This window comes from Mustela putorius, unplaced genomic scaffold (genome assembly GCF_011764305.1).
Source record: "Mustela putorius furo isolate JIRA1106 unplaced genomic scaffold, ASM1176430v1.1 tig00000551_pilon_pilon_pilon, whole genome shotgun sequence".
NCBI classification, from domain to species: Eukaryota; Metazoa; Chordata; class Mammalia; order Carnivora; family Mustelidae; genus Mustela; species Mustela putorius.
The window spans coordinates 801,607-822,604 of NW_025421412.1; the positions used below are offsets into that span (position 1 = coordinate 801,607).

The window sequence follows — 20,998 nt, forward strand, 5'->3', positions numbered from 1 at the left end:
GACCCCGACGCCGCCCCGGGCCGCCGCGCTGCGAGGGGCGCCGGCAACGGTCGAGCTGGGGGCGGCGGCGGCGCGGCGCCGGCCCGGTCGGGGGTCGGGGCGAAGGGCGAGCCGAGCTCCCGAGAGGCGCGAACGGGGCGTCCCCGCGGAGGGGCGGCGGCGAGTCGCAGCGCAGGGCCCGGCCGTGCTCAGCCCGGGCGCGCCGCCATGCCGGCCCCGCGCGCACGCTCCGGCGCGCTCCTTCCGCCCGGAACCCGCGTGCGGGGAAGGCGGGGCGGGAGGCACGCGGGAAGGGACGGACCTCGAGCCGGAAGTGCGGCCGCCGCGGCCGGACGCGCGGCCCCGCCCACTTCCGGCGGAGGGAGCGGCCATGGCGCACATCACCATCAACCAGTACCTGCAGCAGGTAGCGGCGCGGGCGGCGGCGGCGGCGGCGCCGGCGCGGGGGCGCGGGGGCCGCTGCGGGGCTGCGGGGCTGCGGGCGGCGGCTGGACACGGTCCGACGGGCCGGGCGCCCGCGAGGAACGTCCTTCGGCCCGCGGGCCCCTGAGCCGCGCGAGCGGGACGGTCGTCGGGGCGGCCCGGCTCCCGCGCGCCCCGAGCTCCGCCGCGGTCCCGAGCCCCGTCGTTCGGCGCCGGCGGGGGGCTTCGCGGTGTCGTCCGGGCGCGGAGCCTCCGCGCGACCTGCGGGTCCTTCACGCCCGCCGCGGGGCCTCGGCCGGGGCCGCCCGCGATCAGCGCCGTGGGCGGAACCCGCGGGCCGTTCCCGGGACGTGCGTCCGAGCGCGCACCGTTCGCCGTGTCCGTCCGGGTCCTGCTCCGTCAGCTCCAGGACGCACCGGTGATTCCTGGCAGCGTCCGTGGCGCCGCGGGTGTCACGGACGGGACGGAGGCCGCCCGCCCCTGGGACGGCCCCCCGGGCAGGCAGGAGGCAGGTCAGCAGCCGCGGCCCGCTCCACGGTGCCCGGAGCTCTGACACAGAGCCGGCGCCCTGCGTGGGTCAGCCCTGGAGCCGGGACGTGGTAGAGCAGCTCCGTCGCCTCTCCGGGAGCACGGCCGACTGATGGCGACTCCGACGGCCCGGCGCCGTCTGTCAGATCTCGTGCGGGAAACAGGACTGTGGCCTGTCAGTCCACTGTGTGTTTCCCTCGGGGCAGCCCGGAGTGTCCCGTATACGCCATGGGGAGCGGCTGCGGGCTGTCCGCGTCGGCTCGGCCCGGGCTACACCTCTGCCGCCTGGCTCCTGTGTTCTCAGAGGAGCCCTGTTGGACGAAGCAGTCGGTGGCGGAGGAGTGACCACTAGGGCTTGTTGAACTCTCACTGAGAACCGGCCGCGGCCGCGCCCCGGAGCTCGTCGTTAGCGCGTGTAGGAGCTGGGTCCGCCGCAAGCCCGTCTTACAGGGAAGGTTCAGTGGCTTTCCGCTCCCTTCAGCCAGGAGTTCAGGCCTTACACATGCCCTGCACATGGAGCTCATTGCCTCTGTTAGCCTAAATCTCAGCCACCGCGTCCTGCCCTCGTCAGGACCTTCCGGAGTGCACGGCGTTGTCACAGGGGCCTCTCGGTTGGGGCACATTCCTTCTTCCACACGTCACAGCCCCTCAGCCAGCAGCTTCCTGTGGACACGTTGTAGGTGCTTCATTGCCGTTCTCTGTGATCACGTCCCCGTAGCCGCCAGGGAAGGGGTTTGGTTTTACTCTCCCCTTAAATTTCTGAGTTCTCTTGTTTCTTGGATGCAGGCAGAACGCATGCATTCCTGGGTCAGAGACCAAGGGTCTGTAGCTCAGCTCAGTGCAGCTGGCCTGGAGGGGTCAGCCTGCTAGTTCCCTTGGATCCAGTGGGCCCACAAGGGTGCCTGTACCTGCATTCAAGAGAGAAACCCAGCATTTGGGGAATCAACATATTTAGTAGTAGGTGAGCAAGCCTGCTTTTTACTTGGGGTTAGGGATGGGGGGAGGGCACTGCTTCATTTCTCAAAGTTACAAACAGCCTGAACAGTGGCCCAAGTGAAGGGGCTAGCAGTCAGAGCCTTGTGGGGCCAGAACCAGTTTGAGAGGCCCAAGGAGGGCGGCCCTCCCTAATGGCTGGCAGAGGCCGGGATGTCCATGCTCGGCGCTTCAGCACGCCTCCGGTTTTGTCTCTGTGTGGAGAGGACGGGTTGAATTAACATTTCCCCAAGTATTCTGCTTTTAGAAATTACGTTGAGGAAGAGATTAGTTTGCATGTTCTGTCGGCCCTTGAACGATGTGGGGGTTGGGGGCGCTGACACCCCGTGCCGCTGAAAATGTACATAACTTTCGGCTCACCAAAAACTTAACTGGGAGCGCACTGTTGACTGATGACATAAACGGTCACTTAACTTGCTCCTTGTGCTGTGTTCTGCACTCTGTTCTTACAACTGAGGAGGCTAGAGAAAAGGAAACGTTACTGAGAAACTCATAAGGAGGCGGAGATGCACCTGTAGCGCTCTGCCGTGGAAAGGCCAGGCCAGACCTGCCGGTCGGGGTCCACCGGGCTGCCGCACAGCCGGAGCTGCTCTGCTCCGGTCTCCCCGGGCGCTGCGCTGCGCTGCGCTGTTCGTGCCTTCACCTCGTTCTCTTGTGCATTCTCCGAACTCTTACCTCCGACGGCACGTTACTTTTAATAAACCACATTTAAAATTGTGATTTTCCGGGGCGCCTGGGTGGCTCAGTGGGTTAAGCCACTGCCTTCGGCTCAGGTCATGATCTCAGGGTCCTGGGATCGAGTCCCGCATCGGGCTCTCTGCTCAGCAGGGAGCCTGCTTCCTCCTCTCTCTCTGCCTGCCTCTCTGCCTGCTTGTGATCTCTGTCTGTCAAATAAATAAATAAAATCTTAAAAAATAAAATAAAATTGTGATTTTCCTCCAACGTTTCATTGTGAAAATTTCCAAACTACAGAAAAGTTGGAAGGAGAACATTTGAGACATGGACACCCTCACCTGGCGCCGTGTTTCTGTGTCCTTCCCTCTCCCTTGAGCCGTGTGGAAGGAGGTCGCTGCCCCCGAGGCCCTGCTCGTGGGACTGAGGCTCTTGTGCTCTCCAGCTGGGGGGCCCTCAGCATAGCCGAAAGCCGTAGCATCAGTGTCCTCGGCTGGTGCACTCAGACTTCGCCTCTGCCACGGTGCTGTCCCAAGCTCTCTGTCACCTGTGGGTCCGGCCGGCTTACACTGTCACCTGTAGGTCTGATCCGCTCACACTCCGAGCCAGGTGGTCTTGCTGGTCAGTCTCGCATCCGGAAGAGTCCTCCAGCCAGTTTCCGGGAGTGGATTTAGACCGTGACATTTGACGTTTCTAAAATGTCCCAGGCAGTGGACTCGTGGCTGTGCCCCCGTCCACCGTTGAGTCCCGGAAGTCAGTTTGGGCGAACCGGGCCAGTGTAGGCCTCTTGCAGCGTCAGGAAGCTCGCCCTGATGCCCCTACCTGCCACTCCAGCGCCCAGGACCCTTCTCCTGTCGTATGGCTTCGCGACTGAGAGCCCGTGAACATCCCGCCCCACACCCTTTCAGAAGTGCTTTCGTCCGTGGTCTTCCCAGCTGGGTTATTGGGTGCGTGTTCGCCAGGCGGTGGCTCTCACTCCGTGTGTTAGTTGCTATTTCATCTGTTAAAAATGCTTTTCCCCGTGCTGCTTTTTTTTTTTAAAGATTTTATTTATCTGACAGAGAGAGATCACAAGTAGGCAGAGAGGCAGGCAGAGAGAGAGGAGGAAGCAGGCTCCCTGGTGAGCAGAGAGCCCAATGTGGGGCTCGATCCCAGGACCCTGGGATCTTGACCTCAGCCGAAGGCAGAGGCTTTAACCCACTGAACCACCCAGCGCCCCACCTGTGCTTCTTTTTAAAAGAATCATAGATTGTTGTTAATTATTGTTAGTGCCAAGTTATAATCCAGAACCAATACAAGGTTACTCTTATTTTTTTCGAAGCTCAATTTATCCCAGATTTGGCCGCTGAGAGCTCCTTCAGACTGGTTTCTGGGGCCTTTTGACACGTCTGTGTCCTTTTCTGAGATCTGCTTTGCTTTCCCGCACGGTAGTACCCGGGCCGAGCTCATAGGCTCGTCCTGTCCCAGCACCGGACCAGTCCTTTCTCCAGGGAGCTCTCGCTGCTCCTTGTGGGAGTGGCGTTTCGGAAATGAATCTGGTGCTGGCTATGCTCGTTGCCCCTGCTGGGGGCTGGGGAGGGGGCATTACTTCAAGGCCTTGTTAGCAGATGGAGCTGGTCAATGTATTTTTTTAAGCATTTTTAAAAACTGCTTGAGGACACACGAGCATGAGCTGGTGGGGAGCAGAGCGAGACGGGGAAGCAGACTCCGTCCGTCTGTTTAAGCAGTTACATGTTCTGGGGGCACCCACCAGGCTCAGTTGGTGGGGTGTTCGACTCCGGATGCCGGGGTTCTGAGTTCAAGCCTTATGGTGGGTGTAGGGATCACTTTAAAAGAGAAACTGGCAAGCTCCAAGGGTAGGTGGCTTCCCTCCCTGCGGCCTCCGTCCGCCAGCTTATGCCAGGAGGCACGAGGTGATGAGCAGCCGTCTGATCCTGTGAGTGCTCGGAGCACCCGGGAGCTGGAGCAGTTTCTGTGGCTGCGTTTGCCCCACGTAGGGTTACCGGGCTGGGGGGAGCGCAGGCGCGGGCCGACCCAGCCGCTTGCCGCCGGCGGTGTTGGGGGAGCTCCAGTCGCTCTCTGTTGTGGGCCGTGACCTACAGCTCCTTGTGGCTGAGAGGTGAGGGGAGCGCCTGGCCCGGGTGTGCCGTCCGCCCCTTCTCCGTGTCATCCTGGCCCAGAGCCTCCTGTGGGCCTCAGACGGATGCGATCCCAGTGCCGCTGGATCACGCTTCCTTGCCCGTTCGGATTTCTGTGTTCTCGTTTGGTGAATAAAATCTTCACACCTCGTTAGGTTTTGTAACTCCAGAGGTGTGCCGCAGCACAGGCTGCCGGGACAGAGATGTGGAAGAGCCCCCGGCCCCCAGCCGCACCGCACGGGCCCAGGGCCGGCGTCTCTACCCAGGCTCACGTGCTGTCTGCAGTTGCTCTGTCCCCGCAGATCAAGTTGGGACTTTGGGTTTGTCTGTTTGTTTTGTTTTGGGTTTTGTGTGTGTGTGTGTGTGTGTGTGTGTTTATTTTTGCTTAACAATAAGCACCTTGAGGACACTGGCACACCTTCACCAGTGGGGCTGTCTCCTGCTCGCGGCAGCCAGGTGACCCGGGGTGCGACCACGACACCATTTGTTCAGCTGCTGCCTCCCCCGTTGCCGCTGAGGAGCAGAAAGTGGCTTTTAAGTACTTTTTTCCCCCATAAGTTTTATAGATGAATTTTCAAGTGTTCCTACGACTGAGTAAAACTAAAATGACAGGCCTCCGTTAATAAGCAGTGGCTTATCCTGCCTGTTGGCTGTTTCTGACGCTGTCACCTGTCTCTTGGCCTCTGAAACAGGTCATTTTGGAACATTGCCCTGTTGGCTGCTGCCAAGAGCCCAGCTCGCTCCATGTTGTTGCTCTGGCTCCTCCAGAATCAGGAAGATGGATTTTCTCTTCCTTTTTCCTTTTTTTTTTTCTTTTAAGATTTTATTTCTTTATTCGACAGAGACAGTGAGAGAAAGAGCACAAGCAGGGGAAGCAGGAGAGCAAGAAGCGGGCTCCCTGCCAAGCAGGGAGCCCGATGTGGGGCTCCATCCCAGGACCCCGGCATCATGACCTGAGCCGAAGGCAGAGGCTTAGCCGACTAGGCCCCCCAGGCACCCTGGGAGGATGGATTTTTGAGGCGTCTGACGTGTTGTTCTGCGGGGGCAAGGCGCTTTGTTTTCCACTCCACTTACCTCTTTTCAAATGTTCCAGGTCTACGAAGCCATCGACAGCAGGGACGGGGCGTCCTGTGCAGAGCTGGTGTCCTTCAGGCACCCTCACGTCGCCAACCCACGGCTTCAGGTGAGCAGATAGGCCGCGCTCATGGGCGCGTCTGAAGCAAAGCTCGGAGTTCGAGTCAGGAGGAGGTGAATACTGCTGCCTGTTGAAATTTTAAGTTCATTGTCGGTGTTTGGAATTCCAGTCCCTTTTCTGAGCACACACAGGCTGAGGTGTGCGGCCCGTGCTCTGCGGTCAGCTCCTACGCGACCCTCTGAGCCTCAGAGACATGCGGAGTGTAGCAAGGTCATCCAAGGTCCTCCAGCACACGGGACCAGGCTGTGCCCAGGCCTGTCTGTCCCCAAAGCCCACCGAGGTGTCCTGTTAGAGGTAAATCATTCATGGGGCAGGTTCACGTCTGCTCGTTCCTGTGCTGTCTGTGCCACGGACACCTAGCCGCCTGGGTTGGCAGACATCTATGCCTGCAGAGCCAGTGGTGTTTACCATCTGGCCTTTTGCAGAAAGCGTTTGCCAAACCCTGCTCTAAACTGTAAGCGTCCTTGATTTAACAGATAAATGCCATGCCAGCCCCGTCTCCCGTAGAAAGTGTTCTTGGCCTTTTGGGAAGTCCCCTTTCCTCCTTCGTTCCCACTGGAATCCTGGACTGTGGACCTGGGGGCACTTTTCCTTCTGAAAGACGTAGGAGCTCCGTGTATTGGCTCAGTGTACAGGCCGCACCGCCGACCAGAGCAGCCAGTTTGTGGAGTAGAAGCAGCTCTTAACGTGGAGCGTTCCCCGGTGGCCGTCCTGTGTGACAGTGTTGAAAACCATTGCTCTAAGGGGCCCGCTGGCCAGACGCTCCTCGGCCGGCGGCCTGTGCCTCCACCATGGGCAGATCTCGGGTCACCCTTTGTGATCCGAGGCCCGTCCCCGTGCCCCTCGAGGCCGCTTTCCACTCACTGCTGGCCGTGGTCTGCCTTGGCTGCACCGCCGGGGATGGTGGGACGGGGGGCTTCGCTGCTGCCGCTCCCTTGCCGCGTTCACGCACGCGTCGGCCTCGCGGACCCCTTCCGTTCTCTGTGCTGCGTGACCCCCGTGGCTCTTGTCTGACCCCAAATCTGGCCATCGAGAGGGAAGAGGACCTTGGAAATGAATGTCGGCTAGCCTGGCCTAGAGCGCAGAGCCAGTGGCTCTGTCCCCAGGAGGTGAGGAGGGGACTCTCACTCCCGCCGCCTTCCCCACCTGGCAGCACCCAGGAGCCGCTTCACCACACGTCTTCCCTGGCCGTCTGCTAGACATGGCAGTCTCCACAGAAGTGCCCTGAGTATCTGTTGGACTGCGGTGGGCACGGCTGGTGTGTTTGTGGAGTGCCCGCTGCCATGTCACAGGCCGTGGGCGACACGTGCGTGAGAGCACAAGGGCCAGTGTGCCCGCTGCTCCCTTCACTGTAAGGGCCGTGCCCGCTGCCCGCTTCGCTCTTTGGAGACAGCCGCGGTTCAGTCTCTGCACCATGCCTTCTTTGGCTGCCTTTTAATTTTATTTTTGTCATTTTTCTACTTACCATTTAGATGGCCTCTCCAGAAGAGAAGTGTCAGCAGGTTTTGGAACCCCCTTATGACGAAATGTTTGCTGCTCATTTAAGGTAACCCCCCGCCCCAGGGAGGAAGAAAAAGCTAATCTGGAAATTGCTGAGTCATTGAGGGATTTCACTGGACCTCGTCTTGGGCTTAGGGACACCTGGGTGGCTCAGTCATTTGAGTCTCTGACTCTTGGTTTTGGCTCAGGTCAGGATCTCAGGGTCATGAAATCGAGCCCCGCGGCGGGCTCTGCGGTCAGGCCGGCGTCTGCTTGAGGTCCCCCTCCCTCCCTTTCTGCCTGTCCCCACTCACACGAACACACTTTCTTTCTAAAATAAATAAAAACTAACAACACACACACATACCATCTTAGACTTGAAACAATGGATGGTTTGCTTTGAGAAGAAAAGTGCGTTTGTTTTTGGGGGGAGGTTGGTACTATTTTTTTAAATTCGGTTTTGTTAACATACGGCACAATGTTAGTTTCCGAGGAAGGGGCCGGTGACTCATCAGCCTCACATAACACCCAGTGCTCACCGCATCCCGCGCCCCCCTCACTGCCCGGCCCCCAGTCACCCCATCCCGCACCCCCCACCCCTCCAACAACCCTCAGTTTGTTTCCTGGAGTTAAGAATCTCTTACGGTTTGTCTCCCTCTCTCATTTCATCTTATTTTAAGAAAAGTGTATTTTTAATTTCACTTTGCTAAAGCCTATGAAAATTTTCTGAAGCTTAAAGTACTTTACATTTTTTTTAAAGATTTTATTTTTTTGGCAGAGAGAGTACACACGGGGCAGAGGGAGAAGCAGACTCCCCACTGAGCAGGGAGCCCAACACAGGGGACTCCATCCCAGGACCCTGGGATCAAAGGCAGACGCTCAACTGTCTGAGCCACCCAGACATCCCTAAAGCACTTGAAATTTTTAATAAACTTTCTTTCATTTCAAAGATCACGTAGGTTTTAAAACATAAATAGTGGTCTTGCGATCTTGTGTAATTATATCACGCTCCTCAGGTTGGCGGCATAGCAGTCCTGTGTTCCGGGGCGGGGAGGGTGGTGGCTCACCACTGACGTGTTTTCCACGATGCCTGTGTTTTCACCTCTTTGCCTTGACGCGGACGGGACGAGCACTGGGCAGAGCACACGGAATACTAGCTTTGCAGTGACATCTTGTGTCTGCTGTGTTCCCTTTTGGAGGGTGGGCTGGACAAAGCCGGCTGGCTGTCCCGAAGCATGAGACATTGGGCCGCCCTCCTGCCCGTGCACCCACAGGGCTTTGTTTTCCAGAGAAGTCGGGGTGCCGCTGGGCTCCTGGTAGATTGAGGCCGCCCGCTCTTTCCTGGCTCTGTGCGGTGTGTGTTGAGGCTCTAGATGTGCCAAACAGAAGCCAGAGGGCCGTGCTCTGCCATGACCAGGGCCTGGCGCTGAGAACCTGCTGCCAGGCCCCAGAGCGTCACATGGGTTTTCTCCTGCCCCAGCCCCTTTCAGTTCAAATCTCACCAGTCTGCTGCTTTTCCTCCTCCCGGTTCCCGTGGCCTGGGGCAGGAGGAGCAGCACGATGGCGCACCCCGGGTCAGGGGAGGGGGGGCACGTGGGGCTCACTTGCGGGTCCTGCTGTCTGTGTCCTCACCCTGGGACGTTGCCTTCGCAGATGCACCTACGCAGTGGGGAACCACGATTTCATCGAGGCGTATAAATGCCAGACTGTCATCGTGCAATATCTTTGTCGTTTGGGTTGTATTTATATATCTCAGTTATATTTGCGGTTTAAGTTCTGGAGACATTGGGCCACTTTCATTCATACCTTTAACTAGAAAGGAATTGGAAGTAACTTTGGGAGAGAAACTCGTTTCTCTGTTTATTTCTCTCAGGTGCTTAAATGTATCCTGGGCCTTAAGACTGTCATCTAGTTATCAGTACAAGGACAAAGAACGCGGGTGACAGTTAAGGGTTTTACTTGCCTTTCTGTAAATCGTCATGTTTCCTTTAAAGTATTAAGTATAGCCACAGGACCTAGTTAGTCCCTTTGGCAAAATATGAGAACGGCATACTCCAGGCCTGGAGGTCAGGAGTGGACGCCGCACACCATCCCTGAGGTGTGGTCGCGGAAGACCTTCAGCCAGCCAGTGTCTGATTTCAGTCATTTAAGTCGTATCTTCTAGTTAAGGCCTCAGTCAGTGAAATGTTGATGTCTGGATTTTTAGTTTGCTTGTTTTTTAACTTTCTTTAAACATACAAAGGAGAGAGTTGGTTAGTAACTAGCTTAGTTTCCTTGGAATTTAAGAATTCCGTAATCAAGGAAATAAAACTTTATATTGCAGAACCTAAAGCCTATTAGATATGTGATTATCTAGATTTAGGAGAACCCAAAGAAAGGTTTGAAGTCGTCAGTCAAGACGGTGTTAACAATAATGTCTTACTTCGGAGAGCAGGTGAAAGTGAATACACTTATTGTCTTAACACCTAATGACGTTCAGGTATTTGCAGCTTGTAGGTCATTTCTTCCAGGACTTGGTTCTGTGATATGTAATCATTTAAACTTAAAATGTAGAATCCTTCATGTCTCGTACTGTCATAGCGCCGCCTTAGATTCCGTGCGCGGTGGCTTCCTTAACGCAGCACGTCGTTCCTGCGCGCGTTTCAAGCCCACAAAGAAGAAAACTGGTGAGTACGGACGGACGTAACGGAACTGGCAAACGGCAGGTTTGGTTTTTTTGGGTTTTTTTTCTTTCAGCAGAAGCTTTTTAAAACCTTAAATAAATGTGTTGTGTTTTCCGTGTGGATATTTAACGTCCCGTGTCGACGGAGGCTCGTGCCAGCGTGGGTGGTGGCGTGGCCAGGGTCAGCGGACATGTTAGCTGCGCCCTGGCAGTTTGCAGGTTTCCCGTAAATGTGGGGCCTTGTCTTTGTCTCAGACCTTCCAGACCCCGAAAGCTTTGTCAGTTGTCAATTCGGAACTGACTTCTGATTTTAACTCGGATAAAAGGGTGGGTGAGCACAGCTCCGTGACCGGAGGGAGCGCGGGGGCGGGTTATTCCACGTCCTTGACAAAGTGCTAGTGTGACGACCCTTAACCGTAGGTAAATGCTGAAGGCGCGTGTCCACGAAAGTAACAAGGCTCGCGAATACCTTTTACTGAAAAAATCACATACCTTCTTTAAGTGAAGACTTCTCTCACGTAAAACCAGTTCCAGCTAAATTAAAAAAAAAAATCCTTTCATGACATTCCGTCTGTTAGGATTTCTGGGTCCCATTAGAAGGTCTTAACTGACCTCATGCTTTAATGGGGCTGCTTGGAGAGTGGTTGAAGGGACAGGGAAGGTGCTCCGTGTGAAGCGGTGCCGTCTGGGGCTGAGGACCCCGCATGCACCAGGATCTCAGCCTCTGGGCGGGGGTCCAGGGCAGTGGGTGAGGAGCACCCCAGTGTCTGTGTTGGTCCGGACGGGCCGCAGCCTGCCCTGACAGGAGGTGAGGAAGGCAGCAGCCGCCGCCAGATTCCCAGAGGCATGGTGGCCCCCTGTGGGTGGACAGGAGCGGCGGGTGTCGGGAATGGGCCCTCGGACCTAATGGCCTCTTCCCACGTGCTTTTCTGCCCCGCAGGGCCCTGCCTGTCATGTATGCTGTCGCGCTTGACCTCCGGGTGTTTGCCAACAACGTAAGTTCAGTTCTTGTCACTGTTTTAAAACTCAAACTCCGCTTCTGTCTGTTGTTCAATTTCATGTCATTCTTCAGTTTTGCGGGTTAGGGTGTGGGTCAGCACGTACCTGGTGTAGCGTGCAAGGGCAGGAGGTCGCTGGACCGGACTAATGCTTCTGTCCGGGTTGGTGGGTTTTCACGTTGTGGGCATAGAGGGAGTTTTCCTGTGTGTGTCCCCGGGGGCAAGGCAGTCGCGCCAGCAGCTCCACACTCTCCTCCACTGCTGAGATAGAGCCGGCCCCGTCTTGAAGACTCCCCCCGCCGTGGGTGCCAGGGGCGGCCGGGCATCTCGCTGCTGTGAGGAGGTCAAGACGGGGTCTTACGGGTGGGTTTGCCCTTGGGGGTCAGCGTAAGTAGGCTTTGGAGCAGCAGTACTGAGCTAACATGGCTTTTTGGTTTTACAAACTACAATTTTCCGTTCTGAACAAGGTGGAGAGGGTACCGTTCTCCTTCCCATCCCGGTGGAATTCTGAGGCCAGCACGGCTTGCAGAGCAGCAGGGGGTGGGTCTCCTGCATCTCCTTCCTGCCTCCCGTCCTGCACGGGGTCCAAGAGGATCCCGGAAGATCCAGAAAGACGGACAGGCAGAGACGAAGAGGCCCCAGGGAGAGCAGGAGGGGCGGGCAGCCCAAGAGGACAGACCTCTGCCGCAGCCCCGCAGCTGCCGGTCCCCAGCCCTCCAGCAAGGCCCTCGGGGAGCCAGACCAGCCCAGCCGGCAGCAGCTCCCCACTGCCTCGGTGTCTGCTGCTGATGTGAGATGACCAGGGTCCACGTGACCTCAAGCCCGACTGTCACTCACAGAGTCTCAGCCCATGAGGAGAGATGATCCCCAAACACCGGATGGTGGCATTCCCTGACCAGCGGGCACCCTGGCCACCAGAAACAAGCCTCAGGGAGGGTCATGAACACGCTTGAAACAAATGAAAACACAGATGATCTCACAGAGAATGGAAGACCTAAGGAACTGTGATGGAAACGTCTAGAACCAAGAAATACAACCTAAACACAGATTATCGAGGCTCCACAGAACTTTGATCATACGTCTGTGTATCTACCTCACTAAACATTTTTAACTGGGATTTAAAAAAAAATACTCATCTAAAATAGTGAGCTTTTTATGTCGGGACATCAACATTTTTTTGTCAGTTGTGTGCTTGGGACGGGCGGGAATATTTCATTCACCGTCCAGCACACGGCTCTGCAGATGCCCTCGCCTGGCCCGCCGGCTCTTCCGTCAGTCGCCGGTTCCGCACTCGCCGGCCGCGCCAGCGGCCTCCTGCGCGCCCTCCTGCAGGGAACCGCGCTGTCATTTCGTCACAAGGAGCGTTAGGTAGTTTCTGTCCAGGAACCGAGACTCCGTATTTCCTGTGTCGTCAGGGCAGTTTGAAGGGAACTTAGGGGTTGGCTGCAGGGCTGCACGGGGTGACGTCGTGGACAGTGTTGCCGCTGCACTTTGGTGTTGCTGGAAAGGCCCTGCACGGTCACCAGCCGCCATGCTCGCGTTGTCGGTGCGGGCCGATGCTGCCGTGAAGAGACCAATACCGGCGGTCGGCGGGGCCGGGAAGTAGTTTTGACCGCGCAGGTCACCTGCACGTGTGTCGACGGCTCCCGAGGGCTCGTGGACCGTGCTCGGAGGGCCCGTGTTGGGTGGTGGGCGGGAGCCAGCGGGTCGCCAGGCCCTGGGAGGCCCGCGGTGCGTGTGGGAAGTGTGTGTCCGGGGTGTGGACCGGCTGTAGGGCAGGACGTGAGGCCGTCAGGAGGGGCTCCGGGAGTGGCGCAGGGCCCCGCGCCCCAGACCTGGCGACGGGCTGGCCTCCTGGCGGGTGCGGTTGACGACGGTCGATTTGTGTGCGGGTCGGATCGCGGCTGGTCTCCCGTTTTTCAGCGCAGTAGCACCGGCCGGAGGGGCTCCCCGAAGCCGGGGCTTCAGCCCGGGGGGTCGCCAGCTTTGCTCCTCGCGGCGGCCGCGTCCTTCCCACCAGGGAGTCGAGAGGAAGTTAACGGTGTCTGTCGTCCGTCAGGCGGACCAGCAGCTGGTGAAGAAGGGGAAGAGCAAGGTCGGGGACATGCTGGAGAAGGCGGCCGAGCTGCTCATGAGCTGCTTCCGCGTCTGCGCCAGCGACACGTGAGTACGGCTCCGGGCTCCCCCCGCGCGCACCGCGGTCGTTCGCACGGGCTTCGCTGGCCGGCGGCTGTGTCCGCGAGCTGAGGGAGAGGCCGCGTGCGGCGTGTGCCGGCTCGGCGTTTCTGGAGACTCTGGCTCCGGCGCCGTCTGGCCCGAGCCCCGTGATCTGGGAACGTGCTCTGGCGGCTTGTGCCGCGGGCGGCTCTGCGGACGCGCCGTTCTCCCGCCGTGCTGACCGGCTCTTCCTCCTGTGTGCGAGATGGAGGGTTCCAGACAGACTGCTTTTCCGGCGGCGGCGCGTGCCCCCGGTGTGGCTCACGCTCTCACCTCTGGCCACGCCGTTGTCTCACCGTGTCTCCCGCCATGGGACCCCGTCCTGCCCTGAGCTAGAGCGGCTCGATCTCTGCGCTGTTTTGTTAGGTCCTCCAAGGGCGATTTTACGTCCGTTCTTCCCTCCGTTTCGTCCGCATTCTGTCTCGGAGACGCCAGACGCGCGAGTGTTAGACTGAGTGGCCCGCCGTGGATGCTGGGACCCTGTGTCCCCCTTCCAAGCCGTACATGTGTGTCGTGGGCTAACTGGCTTTCTCGACGTGACACCCAAAACACAGTGACCTAAGGAAGAATAGATAAACCAGACTTACCAAAGTAGAAACTCGTGTTTTAAAGCGTGTCCAGCGAGGGGAAAACAACCAATGAATGGGGAGAACGCTTGCCCACAGCGTAGCGGACGATAACCTGTGTCCAGAATGCATGGAGACACGCCGTCCAGCTTACGTGGGGCACAGCCTGGACAGACATTCCCCCAGAGAAGGTAGACCCGCCAGCAGACGCTCGGCACCCTCAGCCAGCGAGGAGCTGCGAGTGAGAACCGCAGTGGGCCGCCCTTCCCGCCCAGCACCCCTGGGCTGCGGCGGGTGGGGGTGGGCACCCTGGCTTTGCAGAGCAGCAGGCAGGGCCTCAGAGAGACCCCTCGGGGTTGCCTCCTGAGTGTTTCCAGCAGAGTTCGGTCTCCGGTGTTAGTGTTTGTGTGTTTTCTGTTGTCTCGGTGTGGATTGGAGGTCACAGCGCTAGTGAGTGACAAGAGTCCTCTAGGAGCATCCGTCACGGAACGGGACTGCGGTTCTAAACGCTGATTGCAGGCTTACCCCGAGTGTTCTGCTGTGGGAGGACCTTAGGGACAGCCGGAGGACAGATTTCAGTGTCCTGACTAGCGAGCAGCCTGTGGTTCCGTACCGACGTGTGTGTTTCCTGTGTGCTGGGATTTCGAGTGTGTGGGTGGCCTGCCTTGGCCCCCGCTCCCGGCCCCGCGTGAGGGTGTGCGGGCTGTGCCCGAGAAGAGCCATGGCCAGGAGCGGATACGCGGCAGACTCCGCTGTGTGCTGTTTCCAACGTCGCGTCATGGGGACCCTCGGGCGTGTGGCGTGCAGACAGACTTTCACAGGGACACGTGCGCCCCTGCCCTGTGCACCGTCGGCATTTACTGTGCGTGCCGCCTGCCGTCCGTCCACGCGTCGTTCCTTCTGTGCGTCGAGCAGGTTTCTGTCTTCTCGGTGCCCCAGAGGGTGACGCGTCCGCCAGCGGCTCCCCTCAGCGCCGCAGCTTCCCCTCTGTAGTTTGAGGTAAAACTTACCGCACTGATTCACGCGGACCTTGACTGTGTTTGGACAAGTGTGTGCTCGTGTGCGACCCCTGCCGAGGCTGAGGACGGGGTCACCACGCCGTGCCCCTCCCGGGCGGGCCGTCAACACGGTTCCAGTCTCCCGCTGGTGGCATGTGCGCTCGGCCCCGCTCCGCGTTGTCGTGAGTTTCCGCGGGTGATCTTGTCCCCACGTCAGCAAGCGCACGTCCCCCCGAGAGTGTGCTCCGCGGTGTCGTCACTGCGGTCGGGCCTCTGCTCTCGGCTGGTTCGGTTTCACAGGCGCGACCCGAGCCGTGGGCTTCTGGCTCACGGTGTTGGTTCTGTCTGGGCGGGTGTGTGTGTGTGTGTGTGTGTGTGTCCCCTAAAACGCTCATTTCCCGCGTAACTGGAAGAAGCCGCTCCCCACAGGCGGGCCGGCATCGAGGACTCCAAGAAGTGGGGCATGCTGTTCCTGGTGAACCAGCTGTTCAAGATCTACTTCAAGGTGGGGCTGCGGGGCCCCTTCCTCCTGCCTGTCTCCCCGGGTGCCCTCTCCGGGCTGGCCTCCATGGCCTCGCCGGGTCGAGACCCTCACCTGGCCGCCTCGAGCCAAGGGCTGAGCGCCTGCGAGGGGCAGGGACTGTCGCGAGGGTGTGTGCGTGGTCCCGCAAGGGGAGCTGCACCTCCCGGGGAGAGCCTGGCGCCAGCGTCCCAAGCCGGTGCCCACTGGGGGGCCTGGACTGTCCCGTGGGGGGTGTCGCCCTGTGGGGGGTGTCGCTGTACGACTGGTACAGAGCAGGTGGCGGCGGGCGGGCACGGGCGGACGGGTCAGGAGGTCCTCGTGGCGCGGCGCGTGCTCACGTGTCTCTCGGGAAACGGCCCGTCCCGTGTCGCTGAGCCGCCGCGGGGGCCGCTGCAGATCAACAAGCTGCACCTGTGCCGGCCGCTCATCCGCGCCATCGACAGCTCAAACCTCAAGGACGACTACAGCACGGCGCAGAGGGTGACGTTCAGGTACTACGTCGGGCGCAAGGCCATGTTCGACAGTGACTTCAAGCAAGGTGAGTTGGCGGTCGCTGCTGCCCGTTCTTAAGACCCTGGGACTGGAGCCGCATCTGAGAGCTCTCATGGGCTCTTGGCAGGCCGGAAGGGGGCGACCGGGGTGCCGTCCCGCTGTCCCGCGTGTGTGCGGTCCTGTTTGTCCAAAGTGCAAGAAGACCCATGCTGGGCCTCTGGCATCCCGGCCGGGGTCGTGGTTACCGCGGCAACGTGCTCGTGGGAGGTGACTCGGCACTACCGTTCTCTGGAGCGGGCGTGATGGTCCTTGGTGCTGTGCCTTCGTGGGGGCCCGGCATCCGGGACGGGGAGCCCACGGCTGCGCCACCAGCGTCTGCGTCAGACACCCCAGGGTCCGCCAGGGCGGAGGGTCGCCGCGCAGCATGGGGCTCGGGCACTGCCCGACCGAGCGGCGCTTTCCAGAAACCACGGCCCTGGGCGTGTCTGTGCTGACGTGTCGAGGAGAACGCAAGCCGCGGTGGTTCTATATGGTTTCCCCTGCCGTCCGCGGACCAGACTTTGTAAAGCCTCGTCCCACGTGTAAAGCTGCTGTGCACACGTGAGGCCCGGGCCTGGAACGGCTTCCCTCTCCGTGTCTTCCAGCCGTGAGCGCTGCACAGCGGGGGTGGCCGCGCGGCTGCGGGGCGGGCCTGGGTCTCTCCTCCCTGGGCTCGTGCTGACCAACTTCCTTTCCTCCACGGAGGTTCTGAGAGCCCCGCGGCTTCTGAACAAGGCCATCCTCGGCGGTTCTCTTGTCCTTTTCTGTTTCCCCTTAAAACAGGGAGTCTGAGAATAGAAGCCTTCAAGTTCTTTTGAGGATTCTGAAGGTGTTGATAATGTTTTTCCTCCGAAGATTCCTTGAGTCGGATTTTTGAGTATCTAGCACAGCGGCCCAGCGAGAAGGACCGGCCGCTCCCGTGGGAGTGGATGGTTCCTGAGACCGCGGGTGCCGGGTGCGTCGGCGGGACGCAGTGCGGGCGGGGGTGAGCGCGCGGCCTGCCTTGTGTCCGCAGCCGAGGAGTACCTCTCCTTCGCCTTCGAGCACTGCCACCGTGCGAGTCAGAAGAACAAGAGGATGATTCTGATATATTTGCTTCCGGTCAAAATGCTGCTGGTGAGTGACTTCACGCCGCTCCCTCGGCCCCAGTGCTCCCCGCAGGGCCCCCAGGTGGTGCGTGGTCACCGCGCAAGCACACCCAGAAGCAGACGGGGAGCTGCTCGGGGGTGGCCCGAACCGCCCAGCCCCGCGATAGGCACTTTCTCCTCAGAGCATCTGCCTCAGAAGACTGGCGTGTGTGAGATGACATAGTGCGTGCTCTTTTGCTCCTAAAGCTCTGAATTAGTAAAAACGGATTAAACGAGAAAGAAACATGTCTTGCCAGCCTGTGCGTAGGTCAGGCTATCTCATCTAGTCCCCAGAGGGAATTTAATACTGGAAATGACAAGCAACCAGCCAGTTAGTTGACTGAAATTGCCTCAAAGTGAGAGAGCTTTCTTTGCTCCCACTTAAAATTTTTTAAAAATTACCTAAGCTGTACACACGTGCGGCCCGAACCCGTACGGCGCAGGGCCCCTTGTCACGGAGAAGTCACAGGCGGTGCCCCCTCCCGGCACCCGACCCTGCTTCCCAGAAGTGGCCGGTGTCTGGCTCAGCCGATCTTTCGGGACGACGTTTCCGAGTTCCCGGCCCTTAACCGGCCCGCCTCCTGCCAACGCTTGCCCTTGGAGACGAGCCGTGAGGGCGTGAGGGCCTCGGGGCCGGGTGCCCCCGGGGCTCTGGCTGCCAGACCCACGTTGTCTTAGCTGCTTCCGAAGAAATAGGTTTTTAAGACGTGACTCCTCGATGGGGGTTTTGTGGCCGGTTTTCCTGTTCCAAGCGAAAGGCTCTTACGCTGGGTAGCGGGCGCTCTGTCTCAGGGTCACATGCCGACCATCGAGCTGTTGAGGAAGTACCGTCTCATGCAGTTCGCCGAAGTGACCAAAGCCGTCAGGTATCGTGGCCTTTTCGCCAGACGCCTCCCACGTGTCGCGTGAGGGCTCGTCCTGGGCTCTGCGTTCCTGAGCGCGTGCGCGTCTCTCCCCACGCAGCGAAGGCAACCTCCTGCTGCTGAACGAGGCGCTGACGAAGCACGAGACCTTCTTCATCCGCTGCGGCATCTTCCTCATCCTTGAGAAGCTGAAGATCATCACCTACAGGAATCTTTTCAAGAAAGTGTAAGCCGAGTGCTTCCTCCTCAGTGTGTCTGAGTTCTCGGGGCGACTCACCCGCCGCACCGGGAAGGTCGATGACCGCCCCCCCCCCGAGCTGGCGTCTGCGCCCGTGTGGATGAGGCCCCAGCCCTGCCTCAAGCTTGTGCAGTCAGACCTCCACGCACCGACCACCCCACGGGCATGCGCGCTGGCCTCAGGTGTCCCGCGTTCTGTCCCCACGAGTAGGACAGGGGCTGTCTCCTTGATTCTTATCGACTCAGCCGGTCCACTCCCCTGTTTGTCAGAAAGTTGAATTCTGGGGTGCCCAGGTAGCTCAGTAAGTTAAGCCTCTGCCTTCAGCTCAGGTCATGATCTCAGGGTCCTGGGATCGAGCCCCACATCGGGCTCTCTGCTCGGCGGGGAGCCTGCTTCTCCCTCTGCCTCTGCCTGCCTGTGCTCGCTCGCTCTGACAAAAAAAAGAAAAAGAAAAAGAAAGTTGAATTCTGCATCGCCCCTTTCCCAGCCGTGGGCAGTGTGTCCAGAACAGCGAGGGCCACACATCCTCAGATCCACAGGGTGCGGCTCGTGGCAAGGGGCGTCCTGATCGCAGGGATGTCGGACTGGGGGTAGGGTTAGGGTCTTGGACTCTGAGATGAATGTGGGCGGGGGTAGACACATCCACACTGCGGTCCTGTTCTCCCTTGTGACTCAGGACACTGTCTCGGCCTTCAGAGTGCTCGCGTCCTGTCCGCAACCCGGTGGCCCTGTTCTTGTCCCTCCCAGGTACCTGCTGCTCAGAACACACCAGTTGTCTTTGGACGCCTTCCTGGTCGCCTTGAAGTTCATGCAGGTGGAGGACGTGGACATCGACGAGGTCCAGTGCATCCTGGCCAACCTGATCTACATGGTGAGAGGCCCCTCCCCGGCCGGCGGGGCTGCCTCTGGAGCCTCTCCTGTAGGGGCCTGAAAGCCACGGTGTTCGTCTGTCACGTTTGGGGCAGACCGCCGACGTGCGGGGCCCAGGTGGGGGTGCGCCGGCACGTTTGTCGTGACCCTGGCCCCTCTCTCCCCAGGGCCACATCAAAGGCTACATATCACACCAGCACCAGAAGCTGGTCGTTAGCAAGCAGAACCCGTTCCCTCCGCTGTCCACAGTGTGTTGACGGGGCACGCGGCCCGAGGACAGGCAAGCCGGGTCTCGTCTGGCTGTATCCTTGTGTGTGGACTCTGTCCCGGGCCACCACGGTGTTGTCTGCGGCCGTGCTCTCCGGGGCTCGCTGGCTGCACACGATGCCTTGAAACCTCCGTGAGGGCCTGCGGACAGCCCGAGCTGCCTCTGGAGAAAACGGGGGCGCGGCCGTTCCCTCTGGAGCGGGGGATGCGTCTGTGAGGGGCTCTCGGGCTCACCAGTTGTAAAGGTGTCTTTGTCAGCCTTTGTTGTAACTTTCTCTATAAAACGTCACCGTGAGTTTATAAAGTTGGCATATTCTTTATTTTGTCTTAACATACAGCATTTTTATATGTTAAATCAGAATGTTTTACAGAATTAAAATGTTTCACTTGAGGCTGCTTCTTTCAAAATGAATTTACTTCGACGGTTTCCAGTTTTCTCAGAGCACGTGCGTTTCCCTGTTTGTGCAGAACTTACTGAAGAAGGAAGCGCCCTGGGCTGGTCCGGCCTCGCAGCCTCGTCAGGGCTGGGAGCCGCTCCTCCCGGGTGCAGAGAAGCTGCTCTGGGCCGTGGGTTCCTGCCCCGTGCGGGCTGAGCTCCGCTTGGTGGTGCTTCCCAACAGGCCATCCCCGGGCACGCTGGCAGGACGCTGGCATCCGCATGTGCTCGCGCGTCTATGCTGTGCTCAGGGCTCGCGGGGAGGTGACCCCGAGCTTGGGCTCCCCACTCCAGTCCAGGGAGGCCTCACCTGCCGCAGCTTCCGCCTCCTCACAGCCTGGAGCAGGTTTCCAGAGCAAGTGTCCCGAAGGGACCAGCCCACCTCCTGCATCGTACACAGTGTCATCTCTGCCCCCGGCACGTCCAGACTCCAGCTGAGGGACGTCCACGCCCTGGAGGGCATGTGTAGGGCCTGTGCCGTGGATTTCTGGCCTCCGGGCTTTCGGCCTCTGGAACCACCGCTCCCTGGCCAGCTGCCGGAGCAGCATGGCCAGCGTGGCCACCGGGCAGGCAGAGTCACCGCGTGTTTTCCGCATGAGGGAGGGTGAGCTGGTGCTGCTGCCCAAGGACACTCCACAGCCTGGTGTGCACTGGGATTCCCACGGCCACGGGTGCTCCTCGGAGCCGTGAGCAGCGCCCCCAGGAGTGCGCAGTTGACTGTTACTGCTGCGGAGGAGACAGACCTCGGTTCCGCGCCTCTGTTTGGTCTTGGCCAGTGTGTTTGGTGGCGCGCTTCGGGGGTGTGAACACAGAGCCCTGGGCCCTGTGGCTGCTCTGTGGGGGAGCGGGCCTCACCTCTGCGTGATGGGAGGCGGTCTGGCCCTGGTGATGGTCCCCTGTTCTTGAGCTGTATGGGACTGGTGTCTTGAACCCTGCCAGTAAGTTCCGCAAGAGAGGAGGGCGGGGCTGTGGTTCACGGGCAGGGCTCACGGCTGCAGGCCACACCGGCGGCCCCCGGGGTCTGTCTGGAGCCGGACTTGCCATGGGAGTGGGGCCGCGTGCTCCCCGCGTGAGCCCAGGGCTGCCCCTTCCTGGCTCGCGCTCTGCCGCCCTCGCGGGCCGGGTCCCGACTTCACGGCAGTCTGAAACTCCGCAGCCTGCCTGCTGGGACCGAGATGCGCCCGCCGCCCCGCCCGGCCGCCTGCGCAGGGTGAGCGCGGTTGTTTCTGCCGGGTCCTTCCGGGAAGCGGGCCGGCACGTCGGCGGATTGGCCC

The 20,998-nt window shown here is 59.7% G+C and overlaps 1 protein-coding gene across 1 annotated transcript; it reads left to right on the forward strand.

The window, feature by feature from the left end:
• Nucleotides 1–165: 165 nt before the first annotated feature.
• On the forward strand, nucleotides 166–19,679 carry PCID2 (PCI domain containing 2). Its single transcript, XM_045081263.1, has 14 exons — nucleotides 166–406; nucleotides 5,848–5,937; nucleotides 7,422–7,495; nucleotides 9,082–9,147; nucleotides 10,053–10,094; nucleotides 11,031–11,085; nucleotides 13,148–13,251; nucleotides 15,299–15,374; nucleotides 15,789–15,930; nucleotides 16,939–17,039; nucleotides 17,843–17,916; nucleotides 18,014–18,139; nucleotides 18,899–19,022; nucleotides 19,189–19,679. The coding sequence occupies exons 1-14, from the start codon at nucleotides 371–373 to the stop codon at nucleotides 19,276–19,278; spliced, it is 1,200 nt and encodes a 399-aa protein (XP_044937198.1). The 5' UTR covers nucleotides 166–370; the 3' UTR covers nucleotides 19,279–19,679.
• Nucleotides 19,680–20,998: the final 1,319 nt, after the last annotated feature.

What these genes read in the sequence shown, in the direction of transcription:
- PCID2 (XM_045081263.1), top strand. Translation starts at nt 371, where the DNA reads ATGGCGCACATCACCATCAACCAGTACCTGCAGCAG. An exon ending in TGCCAGACTGTCATCGTGCA is followed by an intron (nt 9,148 to 10,052) that starts ATATCTTTGTCG and finishes TTAACGCAGCAC; the next exon opens with GTCGTTCCTGCGCGCGTTTC. An exon ending in GCCCACAAAGAAGAAAACTG is followed by an intron (nt 10,095 to 11,030) that starts GTGAGTACGGAC and finishes TCTGCCCCGCAG; the next exon opens with GGCCCTGCCTGTCATGTATG.